This window comes from Megachile rotundata, chromosome 6 (genome assembly GCF_050947335.1).
Source record: "Megachile rotundata isolate GNS110a chromosome 6, iyMegRotu1, whole genome shotgun sequence".
NCBI classification, from domain to species: domain Eukaryota; kingdom Metazoa; phylum Arthropoda; class Insecta; order Hymenoptera; family Megachilidae; genus Megachile; species Megachile rotundata.
Window position 1 is genome coordinate 13,869,783 of NC_134988.1, and position 14,237 is coordinate 13,884,019.

General features: G+C 33.0%; 1 protein-coding gene across 3 annotated transcripts in view; it reads left to right on the forward strand.

The window, feature by feature from the left end:
• Positions 1–14,237, forward strand: part of NKCC (sodium potassium chloride cotransporter) — a 38,079-nt gene that overhangs the window by 15,036 nt on the left and 8,806 nt on the right. For all 3 annotated transcript variants that reach the window (XR_013038590.1, XM_012287689.2, XM_012287690.2), the window contains exons 2-5: positions 9,298–9,436; positions 10,282–10,342; positions 12,670–12,925; positions 13,787–14,040. Coding sequence is in view for 2 of the 3 variants with exons in the window: in XM_012287689.2 (XP_012143079.1) it covers positions 9,333–9,436; positions 10,282–10,342; positions 12,670–12,925; positions 13,787–14,040 (675 nt within the window). In the remaining variant the exon portion in view is untranslated. The remainder of the gene's footprint in view (positions 1–9,297; positions 9,437–10,281; positions 10,343–12,669; positions 12,926–13,786; positions 14,041–14,237) is intronic.

The window sequence follows — 14,237 nt, forward strand, 5'->3', positions numbered from 1 at the left end:
ATCGATAAATGAACAAAACTAATCTTTCCTCTCTCCGACACCGTGAAATAAATTTTCGCAACAGCTAGTCTCCACCGAAATTTTCTCACTAGTAAAACTGTTACTCCAGAATGCACTATTTTTATCCGAGTGTGTATAGTAATTTTGACAGAGGTAATAATCACGCAGAATTAAAAATACAGCGCGATCAGATGAAATTACGTTCTCTTCGAATAATATTCTTACGTAACGACCATTGTATTATTTTTACATTTGATCGATCATGTTGGTAATATAACCAGATACCAATTACGCTTGTAATTAATTCGCTTCGTGGCTCTCTTTCGCTTTGTTTGCGAACAATGAACTTGAGTTCATCGGATCGATCGTACATTAGTGTTGTCAAATATTTTCCTTTTACAGATTCAATAGCTTGCTGGAGTTTTGTATCACGGAAAATGTCAGACGACCAATCTTTTTTATGTTCGAAATTTTGTGTGTGAAATTTTATTTTGCTTCTATTTTTCATTCTTTGTTTGTTTAACTTAAAAATCTTACCTTAAAAATGTACCTTAAAAATGTACCTTCAACATTTACCTTAAAAATGTACCTTCAAAATTTTCCTTAAAAATGTATCCTCAAAATTAGGCTTAAAAATCAGTTTAAATAATATATATGTATATATGTACATTAATTTACGTGTTTATAGAAGCATACTGATACAACAATTTTTAAAAATACAATGAACAAATCAGAGCAAAGAATACATTGAGTAAGACAGAGTTATGTAATGATGACAACAAAGATTAAATTTACAGCAAAAATTATAATAATATATTAGAAGAGCGTCAAAATTAAAAATATTCACAAAATAATATGACAACGAAGATTAAACTTACAGCAAAAATTATAATAATATTTTAGAAGAGCGTCAAAATTAAAAATATTCACAAAATAATATGACAATGAATATTAAACTTGCAGTAAAAATTATAATAATATGTTAGAGGAACATTAAAATTAAAAATATTTACAAAATAATATGACAATGAAGATTAAACTTGCAGCAAAAATTATAATAATATGTTAGAAGAGCATAAAAATTAAAAATGTTTAGAAAATAATAAGACAATGAAGATTAAACTTGCAGCAAAAATTACAATAATAAGTGAAAAGAGCATCAAAATTAAAAATATTTACAAAATAATATGAAAATGAAGATTAAACAAATTAATATCCCAATGAAGATTCAACAGAAAGTCATAATAAAATAAAAATGAATAATGTACAAAAAATAATAAAATAGACTTAAATAAGTAATAATATTCCATTCAACAAATCTTGTGTTTAATGAAAGCAATAACACAAAGGACTAAGAACATATACAAGTACAAAATGAAATTTTACTCGGTGCACAAATACGAAATTAACCTTTTAACTCATACGAGTCCATATATTTCTTACGTGTTTGCAGAAACTGTTCGCATAACCTGTTAATGCATTTATGCATTATGCACATTTATGCATCCACATGCAACGATTCAACATAATCTATGGACTATAAAGCCATACACACGTTCGATACTGTTGTAACAATAAAAGCGAATGCACTGGAAACAAACATTTGCTTTATCAGAATTTCTCTTTGACGTCCTCTTCTTTCTTGCTTGTGGGCAGATACTGTTATTGCATTAACTTGTACTTTTTGCAACCCTCAATCTTTATTATTACAGATTTAAATATGTTAGCCATTAATTAATTATTCAATGTGTTAGTCTTTTTAGTGTTACTGATTAATTAGTGTCAATACTAGTGATTAATTGATGTAATAAATTAGAGTTATTCAGTTTAGGGTACACTTAGTTGTGTTCAAACAGTGTATCAGCAGTTTTTGGTTATTTTTTAAAATTTGTCTAAAAACTTGACGAAACTTACATTATTATTACATTACTCATTTTTATTACATTATTGTTGCATTATTGTTACATTATTATCACATTATTATTACATTACTCATTTTTATTACATTATTGTTGCATTATTATTACATTATTATCACATTATTATTACATTATTATTACATTGTTACATTACTATTACTACATAATTATTAAAATCCTCCATTTTATAAGTTTTACCCAACTCACTTCAATATCTAAAATAATTTAGTTCCTCAGTGAATGTGCAATGTATCTGTGCTAAAAAATCGTGTCACTATAAATCAAGTACATGTCCGAAATAGTTAACTACCTCAAAGCTTTGTAATAAAAATATGCTAGTAAGTAGGTTATCGATAACCGATCAAATTGGAACATCGTAAGATATTAGGAATTCTAATTGATTATAACTTGTTATCTCTCCTAACATGTGCGACTTGTTTACTTTGAGTTTATGATAAGGCAGGTACGTGTGTCACATTATCTTGAAAGGAATTATTTAATAATTCTCAGAGAATAATAAATCTGGGGGATATCTTATAATTAGGTATTAGCTACTGCAGTGCTTTCACCTGTTTACTTCTGGTATTTGTGCATAGATATTGATGCAGATTAAGACATACTAGTGATGCATTGTTTCTATTATGCAATTATATGCAATTTACTATTATGTAAAACTGAGGATTTGAGAAATTTGGGAATTTGAGAAGTTGGAGATTTGAGAAGTTGGGATGTGAAAAGTTGGGTATTTGAGAATTTGGGGATTTGAGAAGTTGGGAATTTGAGAATTTGGGGATTTGAGAAGTTGGAAATTTGAGAATTTGGGGATTTGAGAATTTGGGGATTTGAGAAGTTGGGAATTTGAGAATTTGGGGATTTGAGAAGTTGGGAATTTGAGAATTTGGGAATTTGAGAATTTGGGGATTTGAGAAGTTGGGAATTTGAGAAGTTGGGGATTTGAGAAATTGGGGATTTGAGAATTTGGGGATTTGAGAAGTTGGGAATTTGAGAATTTGGGGATTTGAAAATTTTGGGATTTGAGAAGTTGGGAATTTGAGAAATTGGGGATTTGAGAAGTTGGGAATTTGAGAATTTGGGGATTTGAGAAATTGGGGATTTGAGAATTTGGGGATTTGAGAAGTTGGGGATTTGAGAAGTTGGGAATTTGAGAATTTGGGGATTTGAGAAGTTGGAGATTTGAGAATTTGGGGATTTGAGAAGTTGGGAATTTGAGAATTTGGGGATTTGAGAAGTTGGGAATTTGAGAAGTTGGGGTTTTGAAAATTTAGGGATTTGAGAAATTGGGATGTGAAAAGTTGGGTACTTGAGAATTTGGGGATTTGAGAAATTGGGATGTGAAAAGTTGGGCATTTGAGAATTTAGGAATTTGAGAAATTGGGATGTGAAAAGTTGGATATTTAAAAATTTGGGAATTTGAGAAATTGTAATGTGAAAAGTTGGGTATTTCAGAATTTTGGGATTTGAGAGGTTACAATTTGAAAAGTTTCTATCATGCAATTTACAACTAAATTATGCTATTGCTAATACTACTGCTGTTGACATTCTATTACAATATTAAATAAATTAGAACATTCTACTGCTCATAACTGAAATATTGCTAATAGAATTCTAAAATATTCCACAACTAAAACGTGCTACAAATATGCTAAACTATATAATAACTAGTATACACAACTATTAAGATCTGTATCGCACAAACACCGCCATTTTGATTAGCGAAGACAAGTCCAAACAAAATGGAGCAACGGAGCTGAACTACTTAGCTCTATAAATTTAGCTTGTATATTCTAACTTAATTTAAACTCTACAATTTTTAGAACAACGCGTTTCAAGTTATTGAAATAATACTGAATTTGCATACTCGCGTTGATTATGATAATAACATGAGATGAATTTTGTTATAAGACGCGTCTAAAATTCCAAGCGAAGGTCTTAACAGTTACAGAGTGTAACGCCTTGTTACAACTGTTCTACTTCTCTTCATTTGCTCTACATATTTCTGAGTTTACGTTCAACCTAATTTCAACAATTGGCGGGTGCTAATCACTCATTTAAGTAGGTTGTGTCTACAAGAATATTGGTGAAGATTAATAAATAATATAATTACAAAGATCATCGTAAATATAAAATATTGCTGTTGTTTCTGAAACTGAAAAGTCTTTCTTATTTATGAAATTGTAATCATATAAAATTGTTCTATTTTCAATTTGGAGATTGGATCAAACAATGAACTAAATCCTCAGTGAAAATTCGTTCTAGTTCACGCTCACGTTCACGTTCACGGTCATTGACAAGGACAGCTCGTCAAAATTATAGATAGCAAGCTAAAAGCCAGCATCAAAAATGTCTGGATAATTTATTTGCTTTGGCATTGCTCTGAAACGTTACATGGTCCGAGGCGTATGCGAACGATTGGACGAACCGAAATCCTTCACAAATTGCATTTCACTGCAATCGAAAAAAGTTTTCTAAATTCTTTAATTCCGATGTCTCCACAACCCAATAGTTTTTAAGTCTCAACACTCCACATCCTTAAAATTAAAAATTGCAAATTTCCAGAGGTTCCATAGTCCCAAAATTCCAATCTTCCAAGGTCCAAAAATTTACAAACTCCATAGTTCCAAAGTTCCAGCATTCCAAATTCCTAAAATTCCAAAATTTCAAATTACCAGAGTTCCATATCCTCAAAATTCCAATCTTCCAAGGTCCAAAAATTCTCAAACTCCCAAATTCCAAAGTCCCAACATCCCAAATCCCTAAAATTCCAAAATTGCAAATTTCCAAAGTTCCATACCCCTAAAATTCCAAACTTGCAATGTCCAAATACTCCCAAACTCCATAGTTCCAAAGTCCCAACACCCCAAATACCTAAATTTCCAAAATTTCAAATTTCCAAGGTTCCATACCCCTAAAATTCCAAACTTCCAAGGTCCAAATATTCCCAAACTCCCAAATTCCAAAATCTCAACACCCCAAATCCCTAAATTTCCAAAATTTCAAATTTCCAAGGTTCCATATCCCCAAAATTCCAATCTTCCAAGGTCCAAAAATTCTCAAACTCCCAAACTCCAAAGTCCCAACACCCCAAATTCCTAAAATTCCAAAATCCCTAAAATTGCAAATTTCCAAGGTTCCATATCCCCAAAACTCCAAACTTCCAAGGCCTAAAAATTCCAAAAATTCCCAACCCCCATAGTTCCGAAGTCCCAACACCCCATCCCTAAATTTCAAATTACCAAAGTTCCATATCCCCAAAATTCCAATCTTCCAAGGTCCAAAAATTCTCAAACTCCACAATTCCAAAGTCCCAACATCCCAAACCCCACAATTTCCAAATACCCACACTTCCAAAATTCAAAGATTCCCAATTTCCAACCTTTCATACAACGTACCTAAATTTCTAAGTTCCCTAAAGTTCCCTAACTAATAGTCACCCTATCTCTCTCATTCGTACGCAAATTCTTAAGATTCGTAGCTGTGAATGGAAGTCGCGAGTTTGGCCTGCTGTCAAGCATTACGATTTCTGGGATGGCGGCCAAGTAGTTTCGCGAGAATTCGTGTAAACGGTGTGGGAGCAGTTCTTTCGCCTTATGGTAACAAATTGATCCTTTCTTCGAAAATCTATTTTTCCAACGATTCTTGATTTTTCGTCTCTGACCGGGCGAAATTCAAAAATACGCGAAGGCTGAGAAGATGAGGCTGTAAACAATCGACGAGTATTTGCACAAACGTGCGTCGCTGTTTTTCTTCTTTGTCTCCTCGCAGTGACGTATTCTAGAAGAAAAATTAAACGTTCGTTGAACGTTGGCAGGACTGGATAAAATACCAAATAGTGAATTCTGCTTTATTTCCGTTTGTTTCGATTGAGCGTTTAATTGCGGGTTTTAAAGCTTCTATGTTTCCTTCTAACGTCGGTGGAACAATAAACTTGCGTTATTTCGAATGTCATTACTTATTGTAACTTTTTAAATGATTATTTTAGTGAAATGGACAGGGAAATATTTATTGAAATTCTACTTGCAACATTTCTGGTCCATCAATTATATTTTCTTCATCCATATTTACAAATATAGATATTAATTTTAAATATTGGCTTTGAAATATAAAAAAGGAAACTTGACTAAGAGATATTTATGTTTCGAAATATCCAGAATATATCTCTGTGTACTACTTCGTAAATTTTAATGCTTGTTTGTCATTACAAGACAACTTCATTAATTGGAACTCTTCTTGGACTGTTGGAACTCTTCTCGGAACCGAAATGATTAATTGCTTTCACAATATACAGTCACAATATTTCTTCTGCGTTCAATAAGTTTATAGGAAGTTATTGTCCATGTTTGGACTCAGTTAACAGGTTGACATCAACGACTTCTATGTTTCACGCTGCGTTTCATATCGATTTTTCGACAGAATACACTGCCTTGTTTTCTTTTTCTCAACTTTATACAGGTGAATCGTCATATGATACGTATGTAGCTTCCATACATACGTGTAATGAACGTAATTGAGACACCATACCTTTTTATTGTTTCGTATGTAACAGATACATACATGTATACATGTCTGTAGAAACCTCCATGGGGTTCAAATATGAATTTATATTTTGAAATTCATCATTTCAACTATTTCTGTGTACTCACAATAAAAATCATGTAAAAATAAATTTAGTAATTTCATTTATTAAAAGAACCAATAATATGTATTTATACGTGTGCTGTATGTAGATACATTAATATTGTTTAATTCACGTTTTGAATAATATTACTTGTAAGTCATATTTGATGTATCAAAAGTCGAAACCTCCATGGTGTTCAAATATGAATTTATATTTTGAAATTCATCATTTCAACTATTTCTGTGTACTCGCAATAAAAATCATGTAAAAATAAATTTAGTAATTTCATTTATTAAAAGAACCAAAAATATGTATTTATACGTGTGCTGTATGTAGATACATTAATATTGTTTAATTCAAGTTTTGAGTAATATTACTTGTAAGTCATATTTGATGTATCAAACGTTTGTTTATTAACATTCTCAGTTGCATTTTAAATATTTAATAATTGAGTTCATATATTTGTATAATAAATGTATTACATATATAGATACACAATGAGTGAACACATATTTTAAAATAATAATATCACCATAAATCTGTCAATTTCGTTACGCAAGATCGACGCCATTTTATGATACACGTCTTACATGTAATGCAAGATTATTTGGAAAAATGCCAAAAACCATATAACTAAACGTGTTATCTACTGTCGAATGACAGAAATACGATTAGCGATGGAATTTCGAGTATTTGGCAAACTGTACCGGAAGATTTCAAGATGACATTACGATGACAAATTTAAGAGTCTTCTCGGTAAAGGATTTGTCAAGACATTTCCTGACGAGTAATTAACATTTCCTGCCTAATCGCGTCGAAGGAATTCGTGCATTACTAACGGAAGGATGCAATACGAACCGAACATGCTAATTTTAGGATTTCGATGGTTAAACCCCTACTCTCCGAACGTATTTTTGGTACTTTTAACTGTAGGTCATGTCCGGTACGTCCTTCAATGAATTTCTTTAAAAAGCTTGAGAAAGTTATTCCTTCTTTAAACATTCCTTGCAAATATTATAGTAAAAAGTAGGTACTTTAGCATTTAACATAACATTATATCACAATACTTAACATTTAACTTAACATTTAATGTACATAACATTTAACGAAATATCAGTTAACTTGATAGTTTAGATAAATTATAATAAAATATAAATTGACAACATTCTATGTAAATACATATTAAAAAATGAACTTAGAAATGGTGCAAACACCCTCCAATTAATAATAACAAACTAGTTTCACACGACACATCTTAAATCTCCTTAAATTACACAAATTGAAATAATTTTTTCAAAATATATCTCCTGTCAATATAAAAAATATTTTCATCCCTAAAGAATTATTTCCTCCCCCATTTACTCATCGTTCCATCTTTTTAATCTGAAAGTAACAGCTCATCGAGTCATATTTCTAGTTTAACAAACATTATTTTCCAAGAATAAATGATGTTTTCAAGAAGAAACTGAATATTCTTTTCTACACGAGCTGGAAGTATTACTCAGAGTTATTAAAATGCATTCGCGCAACGAATTTGTGGAAAGACAAAAAGTTCAGAAAATTCTAATTTTTCCTCACAGTGTGAATTGATATACATAGAACATCTTCGTGTTGTCGCTTAACAGCTGTAACATTGTTTCTTGTAAAAAGCCTTGTGCGAGCTTCCTATTTGTCACTTGTTGAGTCATTGTGAAACTTGCGAGGTAAATACGTCTTTTAAAAGTGTACATGTTCGTTCGACTTAGTGAAAGAAAAAATATAATTGTTTATTTTACTGTAAAATTGTAAACTTACATTTCTATTGTAAATTATCTAAAGGAGAGTTACTATGCACTTACACAATGTTGGAGATTATACATCGAAGGAGTAATATATTCATTTGCAAATTGTTTATTGAGTTTATATTTTGATGAGAGGTTCGGTTGTTCATTTCTTGTGACTCTTAATTGTAATAAAAGGATGTCATTTTTATAATAATTAAGAATGTGAGAATTGGGGAATGTGGGAATTGGGGAGTGTGAGAATTGGGGAATGTGGGAATTGGAGAATGTGGGAATTGGGGAATGTGGAAATTGGGGAATGTAGGAATTGGGAAACGTGAGAATTGGGGAATGTGGAAATTGGGGAATGTCGGAATTGGGGAATGTAGGAATTGGGAAACGTGGAAATTGGGGAATGTGAGAATTGGGGAATATGGGAATTGGGGAATATGGAAATTGGGGAATATGGGAATTGGGGAATATGGGAATTGGGGAATATGGGAATTGGGGAATATGGGAATTGGGGAATATGGGAATTGGGGAATGTAGAAATTGGGGAATGTCGGAATTGGGGAATGTAGGAATTGGGAAACGTGGAAATTGGGGAATGTGAGAATTGGGGAATATGGGAATTGGGGAATATGGAAATTGGGGAATATGGGAATTGGGGAATATGGGAATTAGGGAATATGGGAATTGGGGAATGTGGAAATTGGGGAATGTGGGAATTGGGGAACGTGGGAATTGGGAAATGTGGAAATTGGGGAATGTGAGAATTAGGGAATATGGGAATTGGAGAATGTGGGAATTGGGGAATGTAAAAATTCGTGAACGTGTTCCCACATTCCCAAATTCCAACATTCCCCAATTCCTACATTCCCAAATCTCCACATTCCAAATTTCTAAGTACTAATAATTGCAAGAGTCGTTAAATGAAATATTACTGAACAGTGCTTAAATAAGTTTCTTCTGTCTTTTTCAGATTCATCGAGTCGCAGTTGACTTGTACTTAAAGCTATGGATGATGAGGTAATTGGTGGAGGCCAAAATAACAAGAGATTACCAATGACCCTAAACGTCAGTGGACTGTGGGACGTTGTCCCACGGTTGGATCATTATAGGTGAGCAAATTACTCCTTGTCCTAAGAACTGTATTACAGTACACTCTCCCTATATTTCTCCAAAAGTGACTGTAAAGGTTACATCATTTTTTAAATACAAATGAATTTTTCTAAATATAGCTCTTCATTGTCAAATCGTTATTATCAATAAATGTACAACACGTGACTACATATGTAATGTGTGACCATACAACGCGTGACATACGAAGAAGAAAATCCCTTTCACACGCAACATTGTTAAATGATTGTTCTAATATTCCAAGAATACTTCCACGTTTACATAAAAAGTTTCTCTGTGGACATTAATGAAACAATACACATGTACATACAGAACATAGCACACTGTAAAATAAATACATTATGCACACGTTGCATGTGATGATTAAATTAATACATTGAAGACATTCTGTTACGTTGTTGTCAGAATTATCCTGTTAAAATTAACAGTTGTTGCCTGCGTCAGATATGAACATACTAAAACTGTCATGTGAATGTCTCCACACATCAAAATTTATATTCGAAACTTTTCTTTGAATTTTTTAAATATTTTAGGAAAAGTTAAGTTATTAAATATTTTTAGTACGTGTGCTAAAATTAGTACCTGTACTATTATAAAAAAATTATAAAAAATTCTAACAGTACTCTGTTGGAAAATTTCATATATATGTGTAAAGAATGTGCTGATTCACGGAACGTTTTAAGATTAGCGCACGATTTCAAAAAAATTGGCTTGTTGACAGTAATGGGGGCACTCTCGTATAATTCATCAGTTTAGTCCAATTTAATTAACTTTATTCCCTCACTAATACTATTACCGTGAGTCATAAGAACGTCTCTGTTTGTAGATTGAGCCGCCGTGCCAAGAGGCCATCACTGAGCACCCTGCACGAAGGAAATCTTATAAAGGTAAGATTGCCACACCCTGTGGACACTCGTCATAACGTTCTCGTTGTAACATTATACAGTGCATCGAAAAGTATCGTGTAATTACCAGAGGTCATACATATTCAAGTTTCAGAAATAATCGAACGTTTCGTGGATATGTAACTGATATTCGATGTCGTTGAATATGGCAAACAAAATGAAACCAGATACAGAAATCAATTAATCAACTCTTTCTTCTGAATGTATTGTCGTAAATATTCTACTTGAATATATCTAAATACGTATTGTACATTTACTACATAAAATAATATACTTATAAATTATTGCACTTTAATGCACATACATAAATAGAAGATATTATAATACGTCAATATTATAGTACAAGATATTAGAGTACAGAAGAAATTATAGTACATCAAAATTACTGAAGAAGTTTTCTGTCTTGTGACCATAATTTTTGTCCTCTAAAAATGTTTTGTAAGTTTGAAATATTATGTACTGCATTTTTTTTAATTTTCTGAGGAGAAGTATCTCTTGTTAATATTTATGTACATATAACATTGAATTTTTGCAAGATCGAAAATTAAATATCTTCAAATTAATATGTCGGTTTGCATAATTTAATATGTTAATTATACTAACGATATATATATTAATTTATTTAATATATAGTTTGTTTTTAATCGAAATTTCCCACAGTTTTCTGCAAAATGTTTGCATGCATTTTGCAACAAGATGAAGTAATTTTAATTACATAAAATACATAGTGAAAAACGTGTTTATTAGAACTGACAAGGTAATCAGCTCGTAAAAGTTCGTAGCCTCGAGAGTCAAATGAGACCCGAAGGAGCTTCCTCCATCAACAAGAACGATCGAACTCGGAGCGAATACTATGAGGGAGAAACTATATTAAATTTGCACAGCAGTAAATACCAGCTGCGAGGAAAATTAGAAAAAGTATCAATTTCGAAACCCTTTTTTTTCTTCGCGATAGTTACCGTAGTAAGAAGAGTTAATATAAGAGAAGAAGCGAACTCATCAAATTATTCGTTACTAACTTTAATTGCTAAGTTTTTTCTTCTTTAATGGAATTACGATGGATCGTGTCGATAGCTACTTGAGTTTGCTGATGGAAAGTTGTGAGAATTTAGAAAATTATATATTTTGTGGGGTAGGACAGTGAAGAGATAAATTGTAGTAAGAAGAGTGACTGTGTGGAGATTAATAGACTCACATTCCCCAATTCCTACATTCTCCTATTCCAATATTCCCCAATTTCTACATTCTCCAATTCCAACATTCCCCAAATCCCACATTCCCCAATTTCCACGTCTCCCAAATCCCACATTCCCCAATTTCCACGTCTCCCAAATCCCACATTCCCCAATTCCCACATTCTCCAATTCCCACATTCCCCAATTCCCACATTCACAATTCCCACATTCCCCAATTCCCATATTTCCCAATTCCCACGTTCCCCAATTCCCACATTCCCCAATTCCGACATTCCCCAATTCCCACATTCCCCAATTCTCACTCTTCCCAATTCCCACATTCCCCAATTCTCACTCTTCCCAATTCCTACGCACCCCAATTCCTACATTCCTCAATTCCCACATTCTCCAATTCCCACATTCCCCAATTCCCACATTCCTCAATTCCCACGTCCCCCAAATCCCACATTCCCCAAATCCCACATTCCCGAATTCCCACATTCCCCTATTCCCACATTTCCCAATTCCACATTCCCAAATTCCTAAATTCCAATTTCCCAACCCTTCCAAATTAAAAATTATCAAAGTCCTAAAGTCCCAAAACCCTATACGTCCATAACCCCAAAGCCCCAAAGTCTCAAACTCCCAAAATTCCACAACCCCCCCCCCCACTACAAAATTTCAACCCCTCACAACTCCTCTAATACCAAAGTCCCCCAATTAAAACACCTCACATACAATACTTCCAATTAATACTTGACCCTCTGCACCCAAAATCCCCTCAATCCCATTTCTCGAATTAAGTATCACAACCAGACATCGCCGAAACCATTGTATCGCATGTGTATCGTTTTATACGTATTAAAATAGTTCGCTTTACGATCCCCATAAATCCCTCCCTGAGGAGTTTAACAAACTACAGTAGCCATAAATCGTGAAAAGGAGTGTTTACTCAGCAACCGGCGTATCCGGTGAAGTCGTTGACCGTGTTCGCGATTGCCTTCCAAAACCGTCTTTTGATTACCACCGTAGGCATAAAACTTCCCTCCCCCGGATCCTAAAACCGTAACACGGCGAACAATCGGTCAGAACGGGAAACGACAGAGAAAATAAAGAGAGGTTTGGAATTTCCAGGACCCGAATATAGAAGCTGGTCAAACCGGGACAACGCAGCAAGGACACACGGGAATAAAGCTAGGATGGATACAGGGTGTTCTCATACCATGTCTGCTGAACATATGGGGTGTGATGCTTTTCCTACGGCTGTCGTGGGTGGTGGCACAAGCTGGCATACTGCAGAGTGTCATCATTATCGGAATATCGGCGGCTGTCTGCGTCATCACGACGCTTAGCCTCAGCGCAATTAGTACTAATGGGGAAGTAAAGGGAGGTGTGTTACAGGACCCCCATTCTACTCGTTCATTCCGTCTTTTTTTTTTCAAAGGAGTGCCAACGTGTACTTTGTCGCTTGAATCGAACTTGAATATTGCTTTTCCACGAACCGAATAGTGCTCGATGACGTTTTAGGATGGCGATTTGATTTCTGGAAAAAATGGGGAAATTTGAAATTTTAAAGAAATAATGAAACTTTTTTTATTTTTACTTTTTTGTTTTTTGTTCATCGTATCGGAGTTTGGGAGCAATAGGTTGAGTTCAGAACACTATTGCTTTTATGGAATTGCGAGTTTTAGGATACTATTCTATGTTTGAGCTAAATTCGAATTTGTGCTAAGTTCTTGACATTAATTTTTTCTTTAAACTTACATTGAATTACATAAGCTAAAATCTGATACATTATATAATATCATTTGTGATCATATGTTATATGTATGTTACATTGCTTATTGACTCTTTGCATTCTAAGGTCTTGTTTGAATATTTAAAATGGCTGCCCAGAAGGGACAGTCCAGTACAAACTTATATATTTTATATTTTACATTACATGTTACTTATCAATGTTATTTATAAAACATGTTCCTATCAATACTTATCAATCACTTATACATTGTACATTATAATAATACATTATTTTAGCACATTTTCTAATTTTTGCTGCACACATTGAACAAAAAAAAATTAAATAAATATTCAATTTTTCCTATCATTTTTCCTTCTGATATAATTTGCATTATTATAAAGTTGAGCACTTTAGACTTCTCATAAAAAATCATAAAGTCAATTATAATTCTCATAAATAGTCATAAAGTCAATTATAATTAGGTTCACATCTTATAAACGCCCATTTCAATAGGTGGTATATACTTCATCATCTCACGAACCCTGGGTGCAGAATTTGGTGCATCGGTTGGGATTGTTTTCGCATTCGCTAATGCAGTGTCAGCTTCCATGAATACCATCGGTTTCTGTGATTCCCTAAACGATTTACTGCGAGAACATAATCTGAAGATCATCGATAATGGAGTGAACGATGTACGAATCGTGGGTATAATCGCTCTGATCGTTATGATCATGATCTGTGCGATTGGAATGGAATGGGAGTCGAAGGTAATATTATTTATTTACAAATATAAAATACATTACATACACGGTCAGATTTTATTTAGAAAGTTGCATGAACTTCAGTATCATGTAAAATTAACTTTATTGAAAACATATCTACATATTCAATATGGAAAAATATAAATATTTTATATATATACAAAATTATCATTAAAATTGACTCTAGAACATTGTACAAGTCA